Raw genomic sequence first — 11,266 nt, forward strand, 5'->3', positions numbered from 1 at the left:
TACTGCTCAAAATCTTATTTTTTTAAATTTGGTGTTCTGTAACTATGACCACCCCAGCAGAATGCACTGTATCAGAAGAATATACACCTCTACCCTGATATAACGCGACCCAATATAACACGAATTCGGATATAATGTGGTAAAGCAGTGCTCCGGGGGGTAGGGGGGGCTGCGCACTCTGGTGAATCAAAGCAAGTTCGATATAACGCGGTTTCACCTATAACACAGTAAGATTTTTTGGCTCCCGGGGACAGCATTATATCAAGGTAGAGGTGTACTAGCAGATGGGCTAGCTTCAGCTAATTAGATAAATATGCATACTGCTTAAAGGTCTACTCTAACAACTTGGACCTTTGGCATACCTAAAAAGCTTGTATCTGATTTGCCTAAAGATCTTTTTCAAGATATCAATTAGAGGTATCAACTCTTGCAACACACTCCAAAAGGAATGAGGCTGTGTCAAATGCCTCCTCTATCACAATAGAGACCCTCCCTCAAAACACACAAGAGACAGACCCAGATGTTAATTGACATGTGCCCACAAGGGCTGATCAAAACCAGAAGTGATCGGCAGTGATTTGAAGAAACTTGATAACCCATTGTTCAGTTTTGTAAGTCCCCCTCCCAGTCTTCTTACAAAGACAACCTTGATTATTTCCCTTGTATTGTAGTCAGTATGAAAGCCATTTGAGAACCTCTATATTGGCATTTATCTCGTTTTGTTATGCTCCAAGGATTGCACTCTGTGGAGGAATACAATTTTAACACTGACCAAGTAATCCTTGCAGTTATGCATTTCCTGAGAGGAATCTAAACAAAGTTAACTATTACTCCAGACATAGATAGTGATCCAGAGGGAAGTCAGAAAGAATCGGGGGTGGGGGGATAGCTCAGTGGTTTGAGCATTGGCCTGCTAAACCCAGGGTTGTGAGTTCAATCCTTGAGGGGGCCACTTAGGGAGCTGGGGCAAAATCAGTACTTGGTCCTGCTAGTGAAGGCAGGGGGCTGGACTCAATGACCTTTCAAGGTCCCTTCCAGTTCTAGGAGATGGGATATCTCCATTAATAATTATTATTAATGGAGATAACCTCCTGAGCAAAACAGCTGGAATGCTCTCAGGCAAGGAGAGACCCGTCCCATTTACAAAGAATTCCACCACACAACTCTCTAGCAAGGAATACAAGTAATATCATCAGAACAAACTGTCACTAGCTGAGCAGTGATCTAGAAGCAGGACAATTACCTAGCAGCTTTTCAAATCTGGGTTTTACATACTAATCCTTTCAACTGTGTCATGCCACAGTACTCACTTCTGACACGTGCGGCTTCCGCTGCTCATTTCAAGCTTCCCCACCAATTTTCAGCAGCACAATGTTTTGAAGGACACTTATGGTTGAATATATGGTATTACTAACATCTTATTGACCCTCAAAATGGAATGCAGACAAGGTAGATAATATGTTTTTTATTGGGCTACCACATATTTGCGGCCAAAAAGATTGCTTCATTCATGTTAATATAGTTCTCAATCCATTCTACACTGGCAGACTCAAACACTGTTGACCATACTGGCTCACTATGGCATTGTAACTAATCCCCCCTCCCCCAAACTTAGTGGTAGTTAAAGATGGGAGACTGAACCTTTTATAGGCAAGTGAGAGAACATTAGCTAGGGCATTTAGGTTCTCTCCAACTCTTCTCAAGGAGTATTACATGAGCATTGAACGTATACCCACACATTCAGCAGAGATTGACAGAAAGGAGCTTTTTTCATGAAGCTGACTTTTACATCCAAGCAACAATGCAGCATTCTCTACCAGTAGGATGTTTCTTAGTACTATGAAGATCCCACTGTAGGGTGTGTGTGTGTGTGGGGGGGGGGGGGGGCTTAACTGAGAAGGTTCCTTTTCCCCCAGAATCCACCACAAAGAGTCAGATACCAATACATTCAGTCACAAAGTCCCCTTTCATGACCTTTACGTACACAACCTAGAATGGGAATGAGATATCTTCAATAAACAAGTGCATATAAGAACTTCTGGATTTCTCCCTGCAGGTGTGTTCCCCTTTGCCTCAGATATCCCCATATAAAAGCCATTCTAGGCACAGGGCTAATAAATTTGCTTAGTCCACCACTAATCCTTCAGATTAGCTTGCTTTACTTCTTTCTGGTGCATACCCTCTTTTGGTGCTCTTGCTTGGGCTTCCATTGGTCTGCTCCCCTCTTTAGAGAAGAAAGTCAAAATAGGTGAGGGGGAGGGGGGGGGGAAGGTCTGTATAACTAGATTGCTCAGGGATGTAGATTTTTCACACCCCTGAGCATAGGGTGACCAGACAGCAAATGTGAAAAATCGGGATGGGGCGTAATAGGAACCTATATAAGAAAAAGACTCAAAAATCGGGACTGTCCCTATAAAATTGGGACATCTGGTCACCCTACTTGAGCAACAGTAGTTATACCAGTGGTTCCCAAACTTTTGTACTGGTGACCCCTTTCACACAGCAAGCCTCTAAGTGCAACCCGCCTTATAAATTAAAAACACTTTTTTATATATTTAACACCATTATAAATGCTGGAGACAAAGTGGGGTTTGAGGTGGAGGCTGACAGCTCGCAACCCCGCCATGTAATAACCTCGTGACCCCCTGAGGGGTCCTGACCTCCAGTTTGAGAACCCCTGAGTTATACCAATACAGGGCTGTAGTGTAGACCTGGCCTAAGTGACAACAGATAATTAGCTAGACAGAGGATTACAAGTAAACAATGAGACAGTATTGATCGGCATTATAGGCTGTGATCTCAGCACATCAGCAGCCTAGTTGTCAAGTTTTTTTGAAGGCATTGCGGCAAAATGTTGGAAATGCAAACACTGAAGCACTGAGAACCTGAAAGTGAAACTGACTTCATATATTTTCACCTTACAATATGCAAAGAAACAGTGAGGAATAGAAATGAATATCCAATGTAACAATCTAAAAAGATGTTAATACAGGCTGAGGTTTTAAGATCTAGCTAGGAAATGCATCAGCTTTGAAAGGCTTAACCAATCAATACAAATGCAACTTTCATTTACAAACACATTTTTCAAGTTAAGAGCATCCATTTAATTGTTTAACTACTTTGAAATCACTGGATGAAAGATGTTATCCAATTGCGAAGTATAATATTAAATATGAAGACCAATTTATTGAAAACTCATTAAGTTAAGAGATTTCCCCATGTCGGACCAGGAGACAATTTTATTTATTGTTTCAGATTCCTTAAATCTGAAATTTGAATACTGCTTCTCTCCAAACTCCTGAGCTCCTGGAGAGAATAAAAGCAGTAGCAGGTTGAGTAAATGAAAGTGACAGTCCTTTAGCCTAATCCAATATTGCAAACAAAACAGGTCTAGCAAATTTGCCAATTCTAAGAGTTATTTTCACTTCAGTTGAACACAAAATAAAAAAGCCTAAGCAATTGTTTGAGTATACCTAACCAAATTTACCCTTTAAGTTTTTTGGTGTTCTCTTTTATTGAATCAGCTGCAACTTTTTGGCCTATTTTAATCTTAATTCTTTTATTCTGACCTAATAATTACCGTGTCAGGACACCACTTGGTGCGGGAGACCATGGGCTTCCACCCAAAACAGGGCTACCCACTTCTTGTCTCCTCTCTCCATGCAGATCCTGAGCCCGCAGAATCTTCTCTCCCCCTTCCTAGGAATCACAGAGTGCCATGGAGGTGGCTGGCAACCCTTCTCACAAGAGAGGAGAGCGCTCTTTGCACAGAGGGTCCACACCATACACTGATCCTAGGCCAGATTTTTGCCCCCAGAACAGTTGCAACACTCCACCAAAGGGTACGTCTATACTTACCGCCGGACCTGGAGGTAAGCAATTAATCTTCTGGGATCGATTTATCGCGTCTAGACAAGACGCGATAAATCGATCCCGGAAGTGCTCACCGTCGACGCCGGTACTCCTGCTCCGCGAGAAGAGTATGCGGAGTCGACGGGGGAGCCTGCCTGCTGCGTCTGGATCCGCGGTACATTCAAACTAAGGTACTTCGACTTCAGCTACGTTATTAACGTAGCTGATATTAACGTAGCTGAAGTTGCGTATCTTAGTTTGAAGTGGGGGGTTAGTGTGAACCAGGCCTAAGTGCCCTATACCATGTTACATCTAAGCTAGGGCCTTGTCTACAGAAGAACCATTTTTATTGAACAAATTTGTTCCCTAATGAGGGCATGAAACAACCAGAATAAAAGGAAACAAAATGGAGCACAAGAGACAGCTGACCCTATCTGGGAGATGGGGGTCTGTCTTCTTCTATTGCCAAGGAATACACTGTCCTCTTTCCCAGGGGATGTGGCCCCTAACCACACACAGTCCCCAATCCTGCAGACTTGTGCATACCAGTCCAGTGAAGCAAAGCCATGTTAAGCAGATTTAATGCTTAATAGCAGCTCTCAGAAGTGGCTGTAGCTAGCACAGTTTACAGCTATAACAAAACAGCACCCGAGGTCCCATCCAGACTGTAAAGTCAACCATGCAAACTAACCTGGTTACAACATGGTAAATCTGACCTAGTTAAAATATGGCTTGGTCTCGAAGCTGGATGGGAACAGATTCTGCAGTAGCCACACCCTAACCCTACCCTACCCTACCCATGTCACAATCAGGTCCCTCAGCACAATGGGTTTTACCAGGAAAATGGGACAAAAGAAGCTCCACCTCACATCCTGCACCTTCCTCATTTGCACTTCCCATTCAATGCCGCCTTTTGTTGACCTCTTGAGCAGCAGCGGGTGGAGCCCATCAGCAGCACAAGCCAACACATGCCTGATTAAGGCAGGGCAGAATACTTTGGCAATGGCTCCCAGCTAATAGGCAAAAGCCATACTGAATTGGAGCTAATGCAATATTTTATTCTTAGCCTGCCTCAAGTGGCAAGGCAGCATAGCCAGTGTCTGAAGAGGCCAGCCCAGCACAGTGCACACAAGACAAAAGCTGTTGGCCTTGTCCTCATTTAGGTAGGACAATGGCCACATATACACAGGGAAAGTTTAGCAGCTGGGGGTTTGTCTTCACTGTGTTTAATCACAGTCTCTACATACACTGTTTGCACACCAAGCTAGCATATAGGCTCCATTCACATTTGTTGGCCACATTAACTATATTATAGCCAAGTTTTTAAAAAGCCAGTGTTCTGGCCCATAGCTCTGGCCTAAATTGCTTTTCGTTTAAAACCAGTTTACAGTGGCAGAGCAAACTGTGTGATAAATCCAGTCTGGCCACAGCAGCATTGAAATTGTGCTTAACTGCAAGTATGGCTGTTTATCCTGGGTAGCCCGGGTCAAAAATTTAAACTCTTAGGGGAGATGAGTCAGATAGGGTCTTGCTAATTCCTCTTATGTTTCACCACTACGTTACATACTGCACCTGCAAAGTCATAAAGTTATGCTGTCATCCACAGCAACAATTTTTATATACAGGAGAATAAGAGTCCTTGATACTTATTATAATAAGCCTGATGCCTATACCAAAGGAATTCTGTAAGAGCTATGGCAGTCAGCCTCAAGTGGAGGGGGACAGCTCTCAGCCCTACTGAAATTGCTCTATATTTTTAAAGATCTAACCTGCGTCCCTTCTTCTGAAGTCAAAGTGATTGACTTCTCCCCATGGGAGTTCCCCCACACCCAAGACCAGGGCTGGATCTTTAACATGCAAAGAGTTAGTATGCAAGCATTCCACAAGGACCCCCACTTCCCTAGTCACATGCTTAAAATACCTTCACAAAAAAAGGGAGGGACAGTTGAAGCGTCTCAGAAATAGAGGGGAGGAAGCAACGATAAGAAGCCTGCTCTGGATGTTGAAGAGTTAGACCAGTGGTTCTCAACCAAGGGTACACATACCCCTGAGGGTACCCAGAGATCTTCCAGGGGGTACATCAACTCATCTAGATATTTGCCTAGTTTACAATAGGCTACATGAAAAGCACTAATGAAGTCAGTACAAACAAATTTAATTCAGACAAAATGAGAAAGTAAGCAATTTGTCAGGAATAGTGTGCTGTGACACTTTTGTATTTTTAGGTTTGATTTGTAAACAAGGGGTTTTTAAGTGAGGTGAAACTTGGGGGTACACAAGACAAATCAGACTCCTGAAAGGGGCACAGTGGTCTGGAAAGGTTGAGAGCCACTGAGTTAGAGCATTTAAAAGGCTGAGCCACAGGAGTGGACATTAACAGTCAAGATCAGTCACTTTCCCTGTTCTACAATATCTATTGTTTCAAAAATACTGGTACTCATCCCACAAGCACACTCGAACCTTGCAAGTTAGCAATAGTGACCAAGAGACCAACTAAGCATTACTAAATAGCAATGTTGCCAACTCATGATTTTATTTGCATCTCATGATTTGTTTCTTCTTAAAGTCCTAGCTCACTGGCTCTCAAACTTTTGTACTGGTGACCCGTTTCACATAGCAAGTCTCCGAGTGTGACCCCCCCCCCCATATAAATTAAAAACATATTTAACACCATTATAAATGTTGGAGGCAAAGCAGGGTTTGGGGTGGAGGTTGACAGCTCGTGACCCCCCATGTAATAACCTTGTGACCCTCTGAGGGGTCCCAACCCCCACTTTGAGAACCCCTGTCCTAGCTTCTGCAGTCATGTGATTATTAGGGCTGTAGATTAATCACAGTTAACTCACAGATTAACTCAAAAAAATGAATTGTGATTAATCACAGTTTGAATCGCACTGTTAAACAATAGAATACAAATTGAAATTAAATATTTTGAATGTTTTTCTACATTTTCATATATATTGTATTGTGTTGTAATTGAAATCAAAGTGTATATTATTTGTATTACAAATATCTGCATTGTAAAAATGCTAAATAGTATTTTCAGTTCACCTCATACAAGTACTGTAGTGCAATCTCTTTGTCGTGAAAGTGCAACTTACAAATGTAGAGTTTTGGGGGGGGTTACATAACTGCATTCAAAAACAAAACAATGTAAAACTTCAGAGCCTACAAGTCCACTCAGTCCTACTGTTTGTTCATCCAATTGCCAAGACAAACAAGTTTGTTTACATTTACAGAAGATAATGCTGTCCTCTTCTTATTTACAATATCACCAGAAAGTGAGAACAGGCATTTGCATGGCACTTTTGTAGCTGGAATTGCTAGGTATTTACATGCCAGATATGCTAAACATCCGTATGCCCCTTCACCATTCCAGAGGACATGCTTCCATGCTGATGACGCTCGTTAATAAAATAATGTGCTAATTAAATTTGTGATCGAATTCCTGGGAGGAGAATTATATGTCTCCTGTTCTGTTTTACCCACATTCTGCCATATATTTCATGTTATAGCAGTCTCAGATGATGACTCAGCACATGCTGTTCATTTTAAAGGACACTTTCAATGCAGATTTGACAAAATGCAAAGAATGTGAGATTTCTAAAAATAGCTACAGCACTCGACCCAAGGTTTAAGAAACTGAAGTGCCTTCCAAAATCTGAGAAGGATGAGGTGTGGAGCATGTTTTCAGAAGTCTTAAAAGAGCAGCACTCCAATGCGGAAACTACAGAACCCAAACCACCAAAAAAGAAAATCAACCTTCTGCTGGTGGCATCTGACTCAGATAATGAAAATGAACATACATCTGTCCGCACTGCTTTGGATTCTTATCAAGCTGAACCCGTCACCAGCACACATCAATATCCCCTGGAATGGTGGTTTAAGCATGAAGGGACATATGAATCTTTAGTGCATCTGGCACGTAAATATCTTGCTACGCCGGCTACAACAGTGCCATGCAAATGCCTCTTCTCACTTTCAAGTGACATTGTAAACAAGAAACAAGCAGCATTATCTCCTGCAAATGTAAATAAACTTGTTTGTCTGAGCGATTGGCTGAACAGGAAGCAGGACTGAGTGGACTTGCATGTTCTAAAATTTTAGATTTTATTTTTGAATGCAGGGTTTTTTGTACATAATTCTACATTTGTAAGTTCAACTTTCATGCTAAAGAGATTGCGCTACAGTACTTAGTATTTTTCAATTCACCCAATATATTTCCTTTGTTTTATTACAGTGCAAATACTTGTAATCAAAAATATGAAGTGAGCACTATATACTTTGTATTCTGTGTTGTAATTGAAATCAATATTTGAAAATGTAGAAAACATCCAAAAATATTTAAATAAATGGTATTCTATTAACAGTGCAATTAATCGTGTGATTAATCACATTTAATTTTTTTAATTGCTTGACAGCCCTAGTGATTATAGGAGAATCCCCACTTCATTTAAAAAAAAAATTTTGAAACCTCATCGTTACGAAGAATAGCTTGAGTGACATGACATGAATTTAAGGGCTCCATGACCAAAACAAAGCACACCTTTATCTCCCCCTTCCTCCCCCTCATGATTTTTAAGCTAATCACATGATATTTTGGTGTCTGACTCAGGATTTCTGTATGCACTACACCTGTGTCAGTCCCAGGATATTAGACAGACAAGGTGGGTGAGGTAATAGTTGGTCCAATAAAAGGTATTACCTCACCCACCTTGTCTGAGGATTTCTGAACATTTGAGGGTGACAATAATGCAACAGTTACTAAAGTTTTCTGCAGTACATTTTCAGAGTAATGAAGTCTTTGTAATGAAAACCTACTACAGCACTTTACTAATTCACACCTCACTCAACAGTAAAGTTCTTCTATTGCACTTCCCCCATCCTCCCCCCATAAACAGTGTTCTCAAAGAGAGTGGGGAAGATTTCAAAAAGTGACTGGCGATTTTGGAAGGCTTAACTTATGACTTTAAGGACCATGATTTCGGACAACTCCGAGCACCAGTGACCAAAAATGTGGCCCTGTTAAAATATCTGAAGTTGGGCACCTAAGATTTTTGCCCAGCTATCTACAAAAGCAATCAACATAAGGGTGGGTAGCTCATATTAACATATTTGACTCAAGCAACTTACATTTTGTCAGTAATGACACACCAACCCTTTCCTACTGTACTACTAAGTGGTATGAAAGTTACCACAGATCTATAGAACCCTTTTTTGTAACAAGATAGGGCCAGGGTAGATTTTGAAGCAATTTTAAAAACCTGCACATCCTTCACCAGCAGACTGTGAATAATGAATATGAACAGCTACCAAATGCCCCTTGAGTGTAAGGCTAAAATCCTGCAAACGCTTATGGGCAGAGAAGCACCTACAGGATATGGACTCGTAAGTCCCCATTCCCCACACACAGCTGTCCAAACGGGACCGCTTTCTGAATCCCAGGCCTTTTCCTTCAGCACAGACAACTCCTTCCTGCCAAAGCCACCCCAGCCCCACCTCTCTCCTTACAGCTCTCAAGTGCCCTGCTGAAGGGGCAGGCAAGTACTGTACAGCACTGCATGCTAACATAAGCTTTTTCGTTTTAGCATCTGTTGTTCTCGGCAAAACATTTTGCTTATTAAAGCAAATTGGACTTACCTATTAGAGAATACTGTTGCAATTTAACTACAATATTTGCACTCTTGCCTCGCCCTGACGACTCTGTAAAGCTATTAACCTAGGAAAATAATCACTAAACATGCACAGCAGAAGCATTATACCAAGAACGTAATGCAACAAATAAAGAAGAAGAAATCCACAGGTAACAGGAGGGTGTGGGATTCTCTTGCAAATCACTTTCCGTTGCCAATAACCAGACATTTCATCCGAGATCGTAAAATGGAAATATTGTCAGTTAACAGAAAGGAGTTAGCTAGCTTCAGGTACTACACTTGCTCCTACAAGCCCTGGCAATTTGTGATTTTATAGTCATTTTTCTGTTTTACGCCGGGGGTTTTTTCTCCACTCTTGCTGCATTGAAGTCACACACAAACAGGAGAAATTGACCAGAAACAGAGGAAACAGTGGAATTGAACTATGTATGAAGGACTTTGCAAATACACAGAGCAAACAAACTCAAAAGAAAGATTAGAAGGAAAATATTTCTCTCTTTCAATCCCAGCAATCTTGGGTGTTACTTTTAACAACAGCAGAAAGATTTAGACGGAAGTGTGAATTGGAAGTTGGCTGTCCCCCTTTAAATGGAAGTAATTGCACACACCTTTTTGTAGCCTGGCATGTCAACAATCTCAAACTAAACATTTCAGTAGACGAGTCACTTTGCGAGTGTCAGTGCAAAAGAGCTGCACTGATCAACTGGCTTCATTTGCTTCCAAATCAAAACGGGCGGGAAAAAAACCCCAATCATGTTCTACTCCCTTACCGTCTTCAGCCTAGAGGTCCAAGTGCAATAGTCTCAGTCAAAAAGCATTTCAGTTTTTAAATGCATTGGTGAAATGAAGAACATGTTCTTCAGAACACCACCACAAGCCCCAAAATTGTAATTAAAAAGCCCTTCTGGATTTTTGCATAGTCCAACGGCCATACGATGAATTGCAACGTCTGTAACTCTTAGCTTCTGTAGAGACTATATTGCAATCAGGAAAAACTGAAACTCGATGCATAATTTTAAAAAAGGCAGATAAATAGGTTATTCTACCTTGTTTTTGGCTCAAATAATACCAGCCCTTTTTCATTAGTCATCGCAAATGCTCACTTACTAGAAGTAAGCCTTTTATTTGAGAGAGAATGTTTAGGGCTTTTCAGCTGTCAGCTAGAACTCTAGCTGCCAATTTCACAGAGGCGCCTCATCTCGTGCACTTGTGCATACGTATTTAATACGAAAGCATGAACAGTACGCATTGTAATTGGGACAGGCACTTACTTTTCATCCACATGAAGGCTTGGGGAGCACTTGATTGCTAGCCATGTTTTCCAGTGTATATGTCGCACTTTGTAAACCTGCCCAAATCCACCCGAACCAATCTTCTCCCAACTAACAAATTCACTGGAATCGAATGTTTTCAGCAGCCCCATTTCCCAATGGGAACTGCTTTCCTTTTCCATGGTGTCCTCTTATTCCTCCCAGGGTGATTTCTCCAGCCACTTGAGAATTTCTGACAGACTACTTCCCTCTCTCCTAATCCCCACTTGTTTGCTGCTCTGCCTTTCCCTACCCAGGTGACTAAGGTGTATTCATTAACCAAACAATTACATCACTTCCTGAGTTCACTTCTTGCAGCTATGCTATCTATGTAATCTGAGCAGACACAACAGTTCCAATCAGACAAGCCATTCCAAATGTGGGTGTAGTTAGGAGTCTTTACTGGACAAAGGTTGTAAAACTGTTCTGGAAAAAGTGAATTTACAGCTA

The 11,266-nt window shown here is 41.5% G+C and overlaps 1 protein-coding gene across 1 annotated transcript in view; it reads right to left on the reverse strand.

Moving 5' to 3' along the window:
• Window positions 1-10,959, reverse strand: part of RIPK4 (receptor interacting serine/threonine kinase 4) — a 35,429-nt gene extending 24,470 nt beyond the window's left edge. Inside the window, exon 1 of the mRNA XM_065423263.1 lies at window positions 10,778-10,959. Within this exon, the coding sequence (XP_065279335.1) occupies window positions 10,778-10,959 (182 nt within the window). The remainder of the gene's footprint in view (window positions 1-10,777) is intronic.
• Between the last annotated feature and the right edge of the window lie 307 nt (window positions 10,960-11,266).

This window comes from Emys orbicularis, chromosome 1, assembly GCF_028017835.1.
Source record: "Emys orbicularis isolate rEmyOrb1 chromosome 1, rEmyOrb1.hap1, whole genome shotgun sequence".
Lineage (NCBI taxonomy): Eukaryota > Metazoa > Chordata > Testudines > Emydidae > Emys > Emys orbicularis.